At 40.7% G+C, this 19,113-nt stretch overlaps 1 protein-coding gene across 2 annotated transcripts; it reads left to right on the top strand.

The window, feature by feature from the left end:
- Nucleotides 1–1,042: 1,042 nt before the first annotated feature.
- LOC126377350 (vitellin-degrading protease-like) lies at nt 1,043–19,065 on the top strand. Of its 2 annotated transcripts, none has more exons than XM_050025067.1 (10): nt 1,043–1,200; nt 2,516–2,675; nt 4,842–5,079; nt 7,830–7,976; nt 8,791–8,974; nt 9,250–9,394; nt 9,534–9,587; nt 10,608–10,860; nt 11,819–11,974; nt 17,925–19,065. In XM_050025067.1, the coding sequence occupies exons 1-10, from the start codon at nt 1,137–1,139 to the stop codon at nt 18,108–18,110; spliced, it is 1,587 nt and encodes a 528-aa protein (XP_049881024.1). In that variant the 5' UTR covers nt 1,043–1,136; the 3' UTR covers nt 18,111–19,065. The 2 variants fall into 2 exon arrangements, with proteins under 2 accessions (XP_049881024.1, XP_049881025.1); XM_050025068.1 differs by lacking the exon at nt 17,925–19,065 and adding an exon at nt 14,521–14,670.
- The last annotated feature ends 48 nt before the right edge of the window (nt 19,066–19,113 follow it).

Consider the following 19,113-nt stretch of genomic DNA (forward strand, 5'->3'; position numbering starts at 1 on the left):
TAAGCAGAGACTATAGAATTCCATTTGCTTCGAACCTGACACACTTCTCTTCCCTCCACCTTCATCACTCGCTTCATACACGCACGCCGGTTCACAGCAGATCGTACTGAACCTTTTCTAAGAACATCTCCAATTTGGTCAATGTAAGTCCTTCTTGGTCTTCCTCTGCCAGCCCTACCATCAACTTTCGCTTTATATACCGCTTTCGCAATTCTATTATCCTTCATCCGCTCTACGTGTCCAAACCAACCTAACATTCCCTTCTCAATCTTAGTCACTATATCGTCTTTTACAGCACATGACTGTCAAAAAGAATACAATACAATACACAAACGCTACAGCACATAATATAAACACAACACTAAAAACAATTACAAATGTGACAGGAGAAGTCCAATCGGTGGCCTTATTGCTAAATAGCAATTTCTTCCAGGCAATCTTTCAAATTCAGTAAATATAAAAATCTGTTTGTATATTTAAAAGCGAAAGGTCACAATGACTGACTCGCTCATCACGAAATCTCAGAAACTGCACGGCAATTCTCCAGGGCTAGGTTTAAACAATGTCTGTCTGAAAAAATAAGTTGAGTCCGTGTATCGGAGAGTACTTTAAGCCGTTGGTCCCGGCTATTAGCCGTAAAAATACCTCCACCAACCCGCGGTGGAGAATCGTGGTGGAGTATGCTTCATATTTCGGGACGTATATAAGCTGTTTATGTTATATATTAATTTGAGTGTAAGTACTAGTGGTTTTGATCATCCTAATAACTCCGACACTAGCGTTGATGAGGTCGGTTATCGACCTCAACACACACGAAGATGTAGCTATCAGCCCTAAAACATCTCCCGCACTGGAGCAGCGTGGTAAAGTATGGCCTAGGAATGTGCTCAGCAGTATATTTTAGAGTCTATTAAAGTTTTTATGTTTCAATTGAGTGGAACATGCATTTGCGTTTGCGCATTTTTATGTCTAATTTTATTGATATATTGAGTGATTTATTAACACCAAGCTAATAAATTCCAATTTATTTATTACTGTAGAAGGTATTTCTCAGACATAATAATATATCATAAGCACTAGTATTTATAAGTAAAGTACGTACTATTTCATACCATTTGGAGCACAAAGTTACAACGATGAAAGGCATTCAAATAAGCATCCTGGCTCTTTTGGCGATCACGCAACCCATTTGGTCTTCAGGTAAATACATACAGGGTTTGAGTGACATCGTGACGAATACTAAGGGGGATGATGCAGGCCATAATTCTGAATTGATATCTGAATTAAAAAATACACAAAAATCTTCATGAATTTTTCCGGCAAGAAATTCCACTTGATATCAACTCAGAGTCATGGCCTGAATCATCCCTTAAAGTTTTCGTTACGATGTCATTAACACCCTGTATTATTATTATTAGCCTGTGTGATCCCAGTTGGGCAAAGGCCTCCCCCATGTCTTTCCAAGTATCCCGGCCCACACTCTGTATATACTTACTTAATAAAGCACACAGCCTCTGTGGTGTAATGGTTAAGCGTTAGTTTATGTTTTTTTTTACTTAAAAATAATCCATTAAATATTAATAATAATCCATATAATAATCCAAGGAGGCGTATATATTATGGTGTCTGTGTGTGTACAAAAAACAGGTACCTACTTATTCTTCTTCTACAGTGTGGGTTATGAGGTAGATTACCAACCCCATCAACCCTGGTGTCAGGGTTATTATTGAGCCGCCATAGGCCCCTGATATGACTCATGTAGCGAATATGTACCTACTTACATCAGTAAGTAAGTAGTTACCGGGACCAACAGCTTAACGTGCCTTTCGAAGCACGGATCATCTTACTTTTTGACAATCAGGTGATTAGCCTGTAATTTCCTAACCAAACTAGGGATCAGAAAGTGATTTTTGTGATTTGTCTCCACCGGGATTCGAATCCGGGACCTCCGGATCGTGAGCACATCGCTCAACCACTGGACCATAGAGGTCGTCGTTTAGCTATTTACATAACATAATATAAACGACCCGGACCCGGACCTACGGAGTATAACGTAGAACCCTAGCCCAGGGATACGGGTGAAGATCTCAACGGTTGCAGACGCGAAGATGGGAGCCATCGGTACGGAAATGCAGGACGGAAGCGGCAAGTCACAGGGACTGTAACCTGGAACCTGACAGAGGGCAGCAGTAACTGTCAGTACTATTCAGAGGCGGAGGACAGGAGTCCTAGTATGGCTTTGTAATAGACTACTCTAGACGCCATCCCACTTGCGTCAGACAGAGTATTGCGGGGCGGAAGGCAAGAGGGAAATCACTGCCCTATTTTTCCCTAAAAAAGTAGCATGGAAATGTTGCACCGACAAGAGCGAGGCTCTTAAATTGATGATGATGGATATAAACATAATACGTCCCACTGCTGGGTACAGGCCTCCCTATACCACCACGCTGCTCCACTGCGGGTTGATGGAGGTGTTTGTACTTACTATTACTTACTTTATCAATTTTGTCTACAGCGCACACTTCGCCGAAAGATATACAAATAGTAGGTGGTTACGATATTGATATCAGCCAAGCACCTTACCAAATATCTCTCGAGTTTAAAAACGGGCACATTTGTGGAGGTACTATTGTATCTAAGGACTTTATTGTAACCGCTAGGCACTGTGTCAAGAAGTAAGTATACTTTTTAAATATTATTATTATTATTTAATAGTTTATTGTACACAGAAACTAAAAAAAAACATGAATTTTGCTACGGAAAATTCCACTTGATATTAACTCAGAATCGTGGACTGAATCTTCCCTCTTAGTATTCGTTACGATGTCACTAACACTCTGTGTACTTATTATAATTTTGTTATATTTTTATTATCTGAAACGTGTGTCTGTCTTACGTTAGTATAATGTAACTATTTAGTACTAACTATTAGTACTTACTACATTATTTAATAAGATGTTAGTCTAAGACTGACATAAGTAAGACAAACGGTTTATTTATTTATTTATTGTATCAACAGCTTATATAGTATACATAGTAGTGATATAATATTTTAAGTAACAAGAAAGCCAATTATAGATTACCCCGGGTTACATATGAAACGTGTAGGTATCACTTAGTTTACAATTATACATAGAAAATCCTTCGATAATGTATATTATGATCTAAGTAGGAAACAAACAAAAATTAAGAAAATTATGCCTGGTGTTGGTCACCATAAGCCATTACTACTACATGCACCCACAGAAAATAAATTTCAATATCAACTTGCGCCCATATTCACTAAGGAAGTAAGCAGAGTAATTCAGTCAGAAATGAATTATCAGGAGATATAGATTACCCCATAATAGAACAAACATACCCCACACTTACTTTAATATAGTCACCGAGGCGATGATGCCTCTTCGGTTCAGCTAATAAAAATATAACATAATTATAATAAGTACACAGGGTGTTAGTGACATCGTAACGAATACTAAGGGGGATGATTCAGTCCATGATTCTGAGTTAATATCGAGTGGAACTTTCCGTAACAAAATTCATTACTTTTTTAGTTTTTTTTAATATTTTTAATTCTATACTTTTGCGGCTAACACCCCGTACAGATAGACATACAAGTAGGTGTGGGTGTAAGTGACATCGTAAAGAATACTGAGGGGGATGATTCAGTCCATGATTCTGAGTTAATATCGAGTGGAACTTTCCGTAACAAAATTCATTACTTTTTTTAGTTTTTTTTTTTAATATTTTTAAATCTATACTTTTGCGGCTAACACCCCGTACAGATAGACATACAAGTAGGTGTGGGTGTTAGTGACATCGTAAAGAATACTGAGGGGGATGATTCAGTCCATGATTCTGAGTAAATATCAAGTGGAACTTTCCGGAGCAAAATTCATGATTTTTTTTGTATTTTTTTTAATTGTTTTCGGTTTCATACTTTTCCACTTGATATTAACTCAGAATCAGAATCATGGCCTGAATCATCCCTCAAATTTTTCGTTACGATTTCACTAAAATACTATATAAAATAAATATAAAATAATGTTTCCTTTTTATGTGACTTATTCTAAATTTGTCGCAAATGGCACTGTCTACATGGCCGGACAAATGGGGACCGCTGAGGGCTCTCACCCGGAACAAAGTTGAAGACAACAGTACTGAGCTTTTTTCGTTCCATGTGAGAGCCCTATTATGTTGTATTACCATAGAATAATTACTACTTACAAAAGGGACACTTCCCTCCCCGCACTGTTACAGCTTATTTGCCTCACCCCCTGTTGTGGGTTGCTTTAGAATTTTCAAGTCGCAAGCCCTTAAGGGGTAAGGGAGCGCGCGCGCTCTATTTGTCTCGCTCGCACACATGGGATAAGGCGGTAAACACTGCACCTGTGTTGTCCGCGAAAGGATAAGTTTCTTGGACAGAATGTCCGAGGTGTAGTCATTATGGTTAATTTTTTAACAGCCTCCGTGGTCTAGTGGTTAGAGCGTTAGGCTCACGATCTGGAGGTCCGGGTTCGATTCCCGATGGGGACATTGTCGAAATCAATTTGTGAGACTGTCCTTTGTTTGGTAAGGACTTTTCAGGCTTGAATCACCTGATTATCCGAAAAAGTAAGATGATTCCGTGCTTCGGAGGGCACGTTAAGCCGTTGGTCCCGGCTATTAGCCGTAAAAACACCTCCACCAATCCGCAGTGGAGCAGCGTTGTGGAGTATGCTCCATACCCCCTCCGGTTGATTAAGGGGAGGCCTGTGCCGTATTGATTGAGGGGAGGCCTGTGACAATGGGACGTATATAGGCTGTTTATGTATGTATGTATGTGTGTACATTTTTCGTAGATTCAAGCAGGAAGAATTACGAATCCGAGTCGGTTCCTCCATACGCAATGAAGGAGGGGAACTGCACCAGATAAGCAAAATAGCCTGGCATGACGGTTCAGGCAGCGATGTTGCGGTGCTGAAACTCACCAAACCATTGAAATTCAATGAAAATGTTAGCGCCATTCCTATGATCAATAAAGATGTTGAAATTCCCGAAGGAGAGCAAACAAATGTAACAGGATGGGGGCGTCTTAAGGTAAATGATTAGCCATATAAAGTTATTTATCATTATTTATTAAGTTCCTCCACCAACCCGCAGTGGAGCAGCGTGGTGGAGTATGCTCCATACCCTCTCCGGTTGATTGAGAGGAGGCCTGTACCCAGCAGTGGGACGTATTTAGGCTATTTATGTTATTATGTATTTATTAAATCACTTCTTCAATCTATCAGTAATACTTTACTGCACAAGGACATAAACATATGAATAAAAACATAAGCAGCCTTATTGCTAAACAGCAATTTCTGCCAGGAAACCTTAGGGTGAAAGAAGTTAATGCATTGGAGCACGGACTGGTGTAATAAACATATTATTATTATTATAATGATACGAACATAACTAAAAAATAATAATAATAAAATAAATTAACACAACACATACTAATAATTTCTTCTTCTGCTTCTCTCGTGTGAGTTGTGAGGTAAATTACCAAACTCATCAACCCTGGTGTCAGGTTTACTATTGAGTCGTCGAAGTCCCTTGACATGACTCATATAACGAGTACATACTTACATCAGTAAGTAGCAACCGGGACCAACGGCTTAACGTGACTTCCGAAACACGGATAGGCTTACTTTCCGACAATCAGGTGATCAGCCTGTAAGGTCTTAACCAAACTAGGGGATATTTGCCCACTGGGATTCGAACCCGGAGCCTCCGGATCGTGAGTTGCTCATTGCTCAACCACTGGACCACGGAGGCCGCTAAGTCACTGTGATTCTGTTATTCACTGATTTGCTTTTCAAACGGGGAGTACCAGTTCCATCCCGCGATAGCTGACTTGCACCAGAGAGTTATTAGCAATTTTCTCAAACACATTTGGAATACGGTACTTACGAAACAACACGGTTACCACAATGAGGAATGTTACTAAGACAGTAAAATGACTTTCAGAAATCCCAAGTAGTAATTATTTTAACATTGTCGAAATGACTTTGTGAGACTGTCCTTTATTTGGTAAGAATTTTTCAGGCTTGAATCACCTGATTGTCCGAAAAATAAGATGGTTCCGTGCTTCGGAGGGCACGTTAAGCGGTGGGTCTCGGCTATTACCGTAAAAAAAACCTCCACCAACCCGCATAGGAGCAGCGTGGTGGAGTATGCTCCATACCCTCTCCGGTTGATTGAGGGGAGGCCTGTGCCCAGGAGTGGGACGTATATAGGCTGTTTATATGTGTGTGTGTGAATGTGGCACAGTTGACACAGACTGTCATAGTTTGCAGTCTGCATAACTATGCAAGCACTGTGACTTACAAAAACATAGAATACAATAACGCTTTATTGCACACATGGAGACAACACTAGAAACAATCACAAAAGTGACAAGAGAAGCGCAATCGGCGGCCTTTTTGCTAAATAGCAATTTCTTCCAGGCAACCTTAGGGTGAAAGAACTTGCTACATATTGGGGTCGGGGACGATGCAATACAGGTATAAGTAAATAATGCAATATAACTCAAAACGATCTACATCAAAACATAATGATACTATGTAGAAACAAATCTAGTATTAACTTAAAATATACATACATACATTTTACTTAATTTATCGTAGATTTTACGCATATGCCATTAACCACTAGGACTTGGCCAGATCAAACACTATGGGAAACTATGTCCACTTTGTGAGTTAAACTAAACTAACTTAGTTGAGCTACTAGTCTGCAACAGGCATTAAGATAAACAGGGTGTAAGTGACATCGTAACGAATACTGAGGGGGATGATTCAACTCATTATTCTGAGTTAATATCAAGTAGAATTTCCTGTCGCAAAATTTATGAATATTTAAGTGTTTTTTTTTTATTATTTTCAGTTCTGTACTCTTTTTTTAAATCTTTATTTAATAAAGAGGGTTTTGTCAAACATTGACTACGCCACCCCCATCGGACTAACCTAGAGATTATCGCTTACGTAAAAACAATTTTACATATTTATATAGCACCTTAGCCTTGTCCAACAATGGGTAAGCCAAGATACTATTATACAAACCAATATCTTCGATATTAATATTCAGGAATCGTATTAGAAATTGTTGTCTTTCCGCTTCGACCCGCGCGCACACCGCCATCACATGCAGAGCATCCTCCACAAGCGAAAACATGGCGGACAACTCCTCAGGTATAAAGATGTTCTGAAGCGGCATATGAAAAGATGCAACATTGAGCCTTCTCAATGGGAGGGTTTGGCAGCACAGCGCCCAGAATGGCGCAGGCTGGTGATGAGGCGAGTACACGAGATCGAGCAACAGCGCACGGCAGACCTCGACGCTAAACGTGAGTTGAAGGCCCGTCCCTCTGCCGCTATTCATTATAATTACCAAAACGGTGTGCTCACGTGCCCTCACTGTGCGCGGGAGTTCACTGTAAAGTTAGGCTACATAAGCCATCTTCGGGCGCATCAGCTTCGTGCCGACTAGGAGTCGAAGTGGTCGCCATGGCCGAAATCGGTCGGAGAGATCATCATCATCATCTATACTTTAGCGATGAAAAATACCACTTGATATCAACTCAGAACCATGGTCTGAAGCATCCCTTAAAGTTTTCTTTACGATGTCACTAACGTTGTATCATCATCATCAATTTAAGAGCCACGCTCTTGTCGGTCAACATTTTCCATGCTACTTTTTTAGGGAAAAATGGGGCAGTGGTTTCCTTCTTGCCTTCCGCCCCGCAGTACTCGAACGTTGTATATCCATCCGTGTTGAAATTCTAAAGCTATATTTCTTTCTAGGAATATGGAAAAATGGCAACGAAACTGCAAATGGTGCAGGTCCCCATTGTTAGTCAGGAGCAATGTCAAAAAGGCTATGTTAATAAGACAATTAAAATTTCAATGCTTTGCGCCGGGTATTCTGAAGGAGGCAAAGACGCCTGCCAGGTAAGAGATGATTAGACGTCTTACAGATACTGACTAACTAATGTGAGATAACAGCCTCCGTGGTCTAGTGGTAAGAGCGTTAGGCTCACGATCTGGAGGTCCGGGTTCGATTCCCGATGGGGACATTGTCGAAATCACTTTGTGAGACTGTCCTTTGTTTGGTAAGGACTTTTCAGGCTTGAATCACCTGATTGTCCGAAAAAGTAAGATGATTCCGTACTTCGGAGGGCACGTTAAACCGTTAGTCCCGGCTATTAGCCGTAAAAACACCTCCACCAACCCGCAGTGGAGCAGCGTGGTGGAGTATGCTCCATACCCCCTCCGGTTGATTGAGGGGAGGCCTGTGCCCAGCAGTAGGACGTATATAGGCTATTTATGTTATGTTATGTTTATGTAATGTGAGATTCTTCTTCTATCGTGTGGGTTCTGAGGTGGATAATCAACCTCATCAACCTTGGTGTAAAAGTTACTATTGAGCCGCCAAAGGCCCCTGACGTGACTCAAGTAACAACTACGTACTAACATCGTTAAGTAGTAACCGGGACCAATGGCTTCACGTGACTTCCGAAAAACAGATCGTCTTACTTCTGGACAATCAGGTGATCAGCCTGCAATGTCCTAACCAAACTAGGTCTCATGCCAAAATACAGGGTGTTAGTAGACATCATAACGAATACTCAGGGGGATGAGACCATGATTCTGAGTTAATATCAAGTGGAATTTTCCGTCACCGAGGGCATTTAACGATAAAACAATGAAAACTGAAAATTTGCTTTGGCAAACTATAATTATTATGGTTACTTTTAATTGTCAGGGAGATAGCGGTGGACCCTTAGTCTACGATGGAAAACTCGCTGGTATTGTGTCTTGGGGCATAGGATGTGCCAGGCCTGAATTACCTGGAGTCTACGCAAATGTCTCAAATTTAAGACCTTGGATCGATGAAGCCATTGCCAATCTGACAGAAGCATACATTCTTGAAGCACCTCTGGATCCAGGTTTTAATTTTAAAATGAACATCGAAACTAATTCTTAAATACACCTCACGTATTAAAAGCAACAATAAAAAAATATAATAATTTTTCGTCTTTTTTGTGCAGTGGATTACCAACCTCATCAACCCTGGTGTCAGTGTTATTATTGGGCCGTTCAATGCCCCTGATATGGCTCATATAACGACTATTTATTTAAAATTAAAATAAATAACATTAAAATTCATATTATTCATTTGAATCTTTTCTCTCTCCTAATGATTAAATATTTTGTTGCACAGTGAAAGCAAATATAATTGGTGGACATACCATTGATATCAGTGAAGCACCTTACCAAGCATCTCTCGTGTATGATGGAGAGCATTACTGTGGAGGCACTATTGTTGCCAAAGACATTATTATCACCGCTGCTCACTGCTTTGATCAGTAAGTAGAATGTTACGGAAGTGGGATTCAGGTTTGCAAGGAAACTCAATGAGCCCGAGGAGAAACGAATTTATTCACTATGCACACGGGTCAGCTTCCACACAGAGCTCCGCGATTCAGAAGTTCATTTTTTTTTCAGATTCAAGGAACTGCAGATGACGTACGAACAACAAAGTGATATACTTTATCAACTGTAAGTACTTAAAGCACATAATAACGGGTTCTTACCGCGTTTTGGGTTTCTACCTACTCCACTCCAATCTCATCAGTCATCCCGTGATCATGGCACTTGCAACAGTGTCGAAATATCGGGAGTCTCATATCCCCATTTAAGCGCGGTAAGAACCCCTTATTATGTGCTTTAATTATGATAATAACCGCGTAAACTTAAAATAATGTAAGTACTTATATGCATACCGATGATTTTACTGGGCTGCACATAATGCTAAAATGCCCGTCGATTTCTGGGCATAGAATAAGGAATGCTACATATAAAACGGCAACTCTTCGCTCCCACCAGCGGCTGAGCAAGGTTTACCTCACCCCCTCGGACTTACTGCTGTCTTCAATCGCATGGGCGTCAAACGTCACACACACAGATGCGCGTGTACGATAACGTTAATGTGTAGTATCTGTGTAGATCGAAGTTTTTTGCATGAAGTGTCGGGGGTGACCTCTGGGCTAAAACCCTTTGATAGACAAGAATGGAGAAAGCTACACCGACAAGAGCGTGGCTCTTAAATTAATGATGAAGCTCTTCTTGTTCATATTCATATTTATTTAATGCAAAATTTTATTGCACAAATTATGTGACAACAAACATAAATTAAGGTGGAACATAGTAAGAAGGTACATGTGACGCCGTGCAAGAGCACGACAATATAAAAGAAACGATACGAGGTGCCTCATTATAAGATATTATCTAACTAAATATTATTATTATTATTGGAGATGTCCTTAGAAAAGGTTTACTACGATCTACTCTGAACCGGCGTGCGTGTATGAAGCGATTGATGAATGTGGAGGACGCAAGAGAAGTGTGTCAGGATCGAAGCAAATGGAATTCTATAGTCTCTGCTTACCCCGGTGGGAAACAGGCGTGAGTTTATGTATGTATGTGTGTGTGTTAATATTATAAAATTAAGTAGTTAGGTACAAAATTATGTCATGGTCCGCTACCTGTATTTTCTTCTAAAAAAATATTTTATTTCAGCGACAACCTCATAAACTTTGAAGTTCGAGTTGGTTCTTCATTAGTTAACACGGGTGGACAACTTTACCCGGTTGGAGCTATCATTTTACACGGTCGTTACAACAAGTACCATCTTATAGAAAACGACATTGCAGTGGTGTGGCTCTCCATACCTCTGCAGTTCAGTGACGATGTAAAAGCCATTCCTATGATTAATGACTATACTGAAATTCAAGAGGGAGAAGAGACTATTGTAACCGGATGGGGTCTTACGGTATAGCAAACTAAAATAATTTTATTTTTATAGCACTCATCCGTGCTAAGGGAAACCCTGTCTGACCTTCCCCGCAACCCGCGAAGGCCAAACCAGCCCAATACAAGAGGTTAGGTTAGATTACCATGCCTGTGCCGAGGTTTTTCTTGCAGCTTCTTTTCCCCGGCTATACAGGTTGTGAGAAGCTGCAGTAGTTTTAGGCGGATGAGACGTTCGTTATGTAAAATTGACGATTCAAAGTGTAACTATGTTACCTATTGAATAAAGATAATATTTTTGAATTTGAATTAGCACATCACACGTGGTAGCCTAGTTGGTAGAACGCTTGCCTCTCACTTTGAGGTCGCCGGTTCGAATCCAGCACAGGCCTAAACCAATGATTGTCGAATTTGTTTTCCAATTCATGTTTGGATCATAAATGATTATCTCGTGTTCAGCGGTGAAGAAAAATACCGTGAGGAAACCCACATTCCCGAAAAATTCATTTTCGGAGGTATGTCACCTAACCTGTATTGGGCAGGTTTTCCGTTCGCGGGTTGGAAGGAGACAGGCAGTCGCTTCTGTAGAAATCTGGACCTGTCAAATCTTCAGGTTAGGTAAGCGGACCCTGTGGAAAACGGGATAATGCTAGGGAGATGATGTAGATAGAGATGGTCCGGTCATAAAAGCACTCATCATTGAACCTGCTAGGTTACAACAAATTAAACTCAAAATAAAAAAGACGGAATATACCTAACAGCAATGTAATTATCATTGTAAATGAAAGGTCGATGACCCGTGGTCGTTGCGACAAAACCACTGTGGCATGCAAAATATTATTTTATTAAAAATAATGAATGATACATTAAAAATAATAAATGATACAATAAAAATGATAAATGATACATTAAAAATAATAAATGATACATTTAAAATAGTATATTTTTTGATACATTAAAAATCATGAAAGTTTTTTCAGGGTGAGGAATATTTTCCTTATGAACCCACCACGATACTACAGAGGGTGGCCGTACCAATTATAAGTCAGAAACATTGCAACGATATGTACTCTGGGATGATATCACCTTCTATGCTTTGTGCAGGGTTGCCTAACGGTGGCAAAGACTCTTGCAAGGTAAGAAATAACATACATACCGTTGTTTTATTGTAATAACGACTTCCGTGGTCCAGTGGTTGAGCGCTGGGCACACAAACCGGAGGTCCCGGATTCGAATTCCGGTGGGGACATATCACGAAAACATTACAGGCTGGTCACCTGATGGTCTGAAGGTAAGATGATCCATGCTTCGGAAGGCACGTTAAAACGTTAATTCCGGTAGCTACCTATTGATGAAAGTATATATTCGAAACATGAGTCATGTCAGGGGCCTTTGGCGGTATAGTAACCCTCACACCAGGGTTGGTGAGGTAAGTAATAGAATTCACAACCCACACCATAGAAGATGGTGAAAACCACGCAAGCTCTGTTGTCGCTCTAATGGCCTACCGGTTAAGGTACATACAGTTTCACCTCACCTCTCGCAGTTTATTAAAATTAGTGTAAAAGTTAATTTATATTCAAATATTTGTGCTAATTCCTGCAGTCGCCATCTAATTTTATTTTAAGTTATAGCTGTCACTTTCTTATCCGTTGAAAAAGAAAGGGACAGGTAATCGACAGGCATAAAATTTATGGAATATACGTCAATTTTAAGCAGAAATCTAAAACAACCGTCTAAAAATTTTACATCGGCCAATAACCCGATAGAACTAAGTACCTAAAAAGCACGTCAAACAGATTGCATACCAGCGAGATGCCTATTTTATTCGCCGGGGTTATTCATTCGTTTTAAAATTTACTTGTTGACAATCATCCGTCCCTTTCCTTTTCGGTGGATAAGATAATGACGGGTATAACTTAAAATAAAATTAGGAGGTGTCTGCAGGAATCGGGGCCAATGAATCGTTTATTGTACTGAACTGGGGTTATTAGTATAATTACATTATTATCTTTGGTTTTTTTTTTGTATTTTACCATCCCGCCTCCAATACTGATGATATTTGTGATGTATGCCTTAAAGAAGGTAGTTTTGTTACCATATTTTTTATATTTTTGTAGGTACGTCAATAACCTTTCTCTTTCGAAATACAAGTTATTAAGAACGGACGTGTTTTAGTGTTATCCCGAGTTAACCCCGAATTCGTAGTCTCCTACGGGATTCTTCAGTGGCGACGAGGATTTAGTGCTCACGAGTGTTGTTTTTGTGATAAAGGTTAAATTATTTTATGGAATATGTCAATTGGCAAATTAGAAACGTTTGACCTTGCCAAGGACAGTTGGGACTCATACATTGATCGTTTGGAGCAGTATTTTGTGGTCAACGATGTTAAGGAGGCGTTGAAAGTAGCAACCTTGATTACAGTTATTGGCAGTGAAGCTTATGAGCTACTTGTGAATCTGTGCACCCCAGCTAAACCATCGAGCAAGACTTACAGTGACCTTGTGTCAATAATGAAAGGTCATATACAACCCAAGCCCAGTATTTTAGCACAACGTTATATTTTTCGGCAACGTTCACAACGAAGGGACGAAAGTATTGCGGAGTACGTGGCAGAGTTAAAGAAATTAACTAAACACTGTGGATTTACATCGCAGAGTTTATCAGAAAACTTACGCGATCAGTTCGTATGCGGCTTATCAAACGATAGCATCAGACAGCGGCTGTTCACAGAGGAGGACATCGGGTTCGAAAGAGCATATAAATTAGCTATCAGCATGGAAGCCGCCGAGGCGAATGCAGCAATCGTAGAAAATCGTACAAAGAGATGCGAACAATTTACCCCGGCAAACGAGTCAGCTGTGCATAAGGTGTTATCAGTGAAAGATAACGGGCGGCGCGGGGAGTCGCAGCGCAGCAGAGGCGGGAGCGGCGGCGCGGCCAGCTATAGTGGCCGGCCGAGCGGTCGCATAGTGCGCGGCGCGAACCCGGCAGCGATCGGCGCTGGAGTAAACAACAACAATAGAAACCGAGCTGGTAGTTCAACGTGGCCAACAGGCAACCGCGAAGCAAATGACATGATGAGAGGCCAGGGCACTTGTGAAGCGTGTGGAGGACGACATAATTCCAGTTCATGTCAGTTTACTGATTATGTTTGTCGTGTATGCAATCGACGCGGCCATTTAAAGCGGGTGTGTCCTAACTTCCGAGCCAAGACCACACTATATAATATGATGGAGGAGGTTTTGAAGGACGACTCAGACGGAGGGAGCGACGAGGTAAATATTTTTTGTTTACAAACACGTAAAATGAAAAATAATGAACCGTATAAAGTGAACGTTTGCATCAATAAAGTGAATTTAGAAATGGAGATAGACACGGGGAGTGCGGTGTCGTGCATAAGCTATGATTGTTATAAAAGATATTTTCCTCAGTGCCCGATAACAAAAAGTGACTTATCTTTACGTTACTATACCGGTGAACGTGTTGAACCGGTCGGAATGTTGACAGCAGAGGTTAGGTATGGCAACAGAATTAGAACATTGAATTTGTACATTGTAAATAGAGGAAATGTTAATTTGCTAGGTAGGCATTGGTTAAATGAGTTGTGTATAGATATTTTACAAACCAATTGTAATAACATTGTTAGATTCGATTGTGTATTCAATTTAGAAAAATTCAGTTCCAGATACTGTGAAGTGTTCTCGGAGGGTTTGGGGCGGTACACGGGCGGCACGGTCGGGTTCCAGGTGCGCGAGGGTGCGCGACCCGTGTTCATGCGCGCACGCCCGCTGGCGTATGCTCTGCGCGAGCCGGTGGAGCGAGCACTCGACTCGTTGGTCAACGATGGAGTCATTACACCTGTTAATACTTCAGACTGGGCGACTCCTATTGTACCGGTAATGAAGAAAGATGGCAATATTCGGGTATGTGGCGATTTCAAAATTACTCTCAATAAAGTATTAGAGGTGGACCGTTTTCCGTTACCGCGGGTCGAGGATCTGTTAACGAAGTTACATGGGGGAGACAAATTTACTAAGATAGATTTGTCTCAGGCTTATTCCCAGTTCGAGTTGGATGAGAAATCGAAACAATACACGGTGATCAATACTCATCGGGGATTGTTTAAATATAATAGGCTAATTTTTGGCTTGGCATCAAGTCCCGGAATTTTTCAACGGAAGCTCGAGCAGTTATTTGCTGACATGCCCCGCGTGGGGGTGTTCTTAGATGACCTTATTATTACTGGACGAAACGACCAAGAACATATAGAAACTTTGCACGAGGTTTTCAATAGGTTAGCTCAGTATGGCTTAAAAATAAGAAAAGATAAATGCTCATTCTTTACCGACTCTGTGACGTATTTGGGTTTTGTAATAGATAGGGACGGAGTTCATACTACACCTGAGAAAATGGAAGCTATTTTAAAAGTTCCAGTGCCGCAAAATGTATCAGAGCTGCGCTCTTTTCTAGGTTTAGTTATGTACTATGCGAAGTTTGTTTCCAATATCAGTACAGTGTTATCTCCTTTGTATAAACTGCTACGCAAAGAGTCCAAGTATATATGGGATGAGGATTGTGATCGCGCTTTCAATAAGGTGAAAGAGATGTTGGTGTCAAGCGAAGTGTTGGCCCACTACTCCCCGGAGCTGCCGCTGATACTGACGACGGACGCCAGCAGTGTAGGCGTGGGCGCGGTCATCTCACACGTCACCCCGCAGCGCGAACGCCCGATATCCTACGCGTCGCGCGCTCTTAACTCTGCGGAAAGGGCGTATTCGCAAATTGAAAAGGAGGCACTCGCCATTATTTTCGGAATCAGAAAGTTTCACCAATACTTGTATGGTAGGAAGTTCGTGCTTAGGACAGATCACAAGCCATTGGTAGCGATTTTTGGTGATAAATATGGCATTCCCGTTATGGCCGCCAGTCGGATGCAGCGCTGGGCAGTGTTATTGTCGGGTTATGATTACAGCATCGAGTACGTTAGCAGCAAAAAAAATTCGGCGGATGCGTTGTCTCGTTTACCCGTAGGACGGCCATTAAAGGAATGTAGGGAGACCACCTACGTTAATTTTGTACAAGATTTCTTACCAGTCACCAGGAAAACGGTACTAGAACATTTACGTAAAGATAAGGTATTGCAAAAGGTAATGTTGAATATACACTCAGGCTGGCCCGGTAGTTGTGAGGAGGAAAGTATAAAACCCTATTATAACCGCCGTAATGAGCTATATAATGATATGGGTTGTATTGTTTGGGGTTACCGGTTAGTTATTCCAGTAACATTACGCGAGACAATGTTAAAGGAGCTGCATGTAGGTCATCTAGGCATTGTTAAAATGAAGAGTTTGGCGCGAAGTGTGATGTGGTGGCCGGGCATCGACGCAGACATCGAAGCAGCGTGTCGCGAGTGCGCCGTGTGCGTCGCTGAGAGCCCCGCACCCCCGCGCGCCCCGCCGCAGCCCTGGCCACATGTCACAGAGCCTTGGTCTAGGTTGCACCTAGATTTCCTAGGTCCAATAATGGGGAAAACCTTTCTCATCATCATAGATTCGTCTACAAAATGGTTAGAAGCATTTCACATGGCCAAGACAACAGCCGGCGCAGTAATTAAAGTTTTGAGAGAGACATTTGCCCGTTTTGGTTTGCCTAGGGAAATTGTTACAGACAATGGCCCTCCTTTTACCAGTCAGGAGTATACGAATTTTATGACTAACAATGGAATTAGAATAGCTCATTCGGCGGCCTATCATCCGTCTTCAAATGGAGCAGCGGAGGGCGCAGTCAAGTTATGCAAGCGGGCAATTAAGAAGGCAAATAGGGATCAATGTGACGTAGATGTGGCCTTACAGACTTACCTAATGGCGTATAGAAATGTGGAGCATAGCACCACCGGCACCTCACCAGCTATGTTGTTACAGCGTAGACAGTTACGCACACGTTTAGATTTATTGAGAGGTACAAGGCAAATAGAGGATAGGGTGCGGGAAGTACAGGAAAGACAGGTGTCTCAAGCTGGGGGTGTCAGTAGGAATTTCAAAGAAGGGGATAAAGTGCATGTTCGAAATTTCACAGGAGGTGAGAAATGGGTTAGTGGTAGCATCAAACAAAAATTAGGGACACGTAATTACTTGGTTAACAGAGAGAATGGTCCACCTGTAGCGAAACATATTGATCAGTTAAAACGGAGATCGCCCCATACATGGTCATCTTTCTCAGAATCTGTTTCGGAGAGTGAGTCAGCCGAGACGCTAGACGGGGACATTGAGAACCCGGGCGATAGTCGAGTGCAGGCTCCTTCGACGAGCGATGGCGGCCAATCCTCCAACCCGACCGTCCCGCTCGCTGCCACTCGGCGTCCTGGTCTTAGACCTAGAGATATGCTCCGATCCGTTACGAGATACGGTTTCGAAATCGATTGATAAATTTGTTATTATAAATATAATTAATCTAGGTTTACTAAGTTAAGTTTAAAACTGTATAAAACAATTTATTTCTTTATTAGACGATTGTCAGGTTGTAAGATTAAGCTTACTATTATTATATTCAACTTTTGCACAGTGTTGTTAGTTAAGGGTGAGGGTGTGATGTATGCCTTAAAGAAGGTAGTTTTGTTACCATATTTTTTATATTTTTGTAGGTACGTCAATAACCTTTCTCTTTCGAAATACAAGTTATTAAGAACGGACGTGTTTTAGTGTTATCCCGAGTTAACCCCGAATTCGTAGTCTCCTACGGGATTCTTCAATATTAAACCCCATTTGAATGTAATTAATACTTTTAATCAGATAATTAAGAAAATACAGAGATGTAGATAAGCGCGTCTGACGTGTCGATGACAGACAGCAAGCCTATCTATATTTTAAGAACATTACAGATAAGCGTGACATTGCTCTGAAAGTTTTCTCAGGCATTGTTTGCATTCCCTTAGATTTCATCAATTACTTTGCCTGCTGTCACCCTCAGTCTGGCAGAAATTGCTGCTTAGAAATAAGGCCGTTAACTGTGCTTGTTTTATGCGGTTGTTCCCTATATTTTATACGTGCCATGAAGAATAAAATTATTGATTGGTTTTTATTTCAGTTTGACAGTGGTGGTCCCTTGGTCTACGATGGACAGCTGGCTGGTGTCGTGTCTTGGGGCGATGGATGCGCAGAACCACAGCAGCCTGGAGTGTACTCAAATGTATCCTACCTGAGACCTTGGATCGACAAAACTATCAATATTTTGAAAATAAAGCACATTCATACTTGGTTTCCCAAGATGTAATAAAACAAAATATTGAGGAGTTCTGGGGGGTTACAATGGCCACGTCGAAGCAATCAGATCCAGAAATCAGAAATCAGAAATCAAAATCAGTTATTTAACGTAATTATCATGGATAAACTTGTTGAAGGTCAATGTAACATTTTTGAATTTACGTCATTTCGCAAGGTATTATGGCTGAGGATAAGAAATAACAAGAAACTGCAACAGCAACACATCTTTTAAAAACCAATGAGGGTATACATTACAAGTTATTTAATAACTAGAGGAACACATTCAACACCAGACATTTTTCATACCAGACATTTTTATCATTTAGGTAGTCAGTCATCTTATAAGAAGCTTTTTTACATAAAGTAAGCTTCACATGAGCTTTAAATTTATTTTCTGAGAAATTTAAAATATTATCTGGTATTTTATTGTAAAAACGTATACATAACCCCAAAAAAGATGAATTGAATTTAATGAAACTAGAATTTTGAATAGCAATTTTATTTTTATCCATCAATTCATCTAAGAAAGCAGTATTGCTATTTGACATTCGTTTGCATTGCACACTTACTTTTGTATGTGCAAATGTCAAATTGCAATATTGCTTTCTTAGATGAATTGCTTCGATGTGGACATTTTAACTCCCTAGTAATGTAATTGAGTCGTTCAAAGTTAAAAAATCTTGTATTGTACCTCTTCTATCGTGTGGGTTGTGGGATGATCAACCTCACCAACTATTGGGGTTTTTATTGAGCCGTCAAAAGCCCCAATAACGATACAAAATTAAAAAGTCACATGAAAGCACAGGACAGCTAGGTATTACACCCAGTAATGCAGTAGTTTACAGCTTAGAAACAGACTTAATCAGAAAATGCTGAATCGAGTAGACATCTCTTTATTTTACTCAAAGCGAATTGAGCTATGTTAGCCGTAATTTTTCAAAATAAAGTTCATAATAACATGAAAATGAATATTATTATACCTACGTATATTAATTAAGTATTATCCCCCCCCC

This window comes from Pectinophora gossypiella, chromosome 23 (genome assembly GCF_024362695.1).
Source record: "Pectinophora gossypiella chromosome 23, ilPecGoss1.1, whole genome shotgun sequence".
NCBI classification, from domain to species: Eukaryota; Metazoa; Arthropoda; class Insecta; order Lepidoptera; family Gelechiidae; genus Pectinophora; species Pectinophora gossypiella.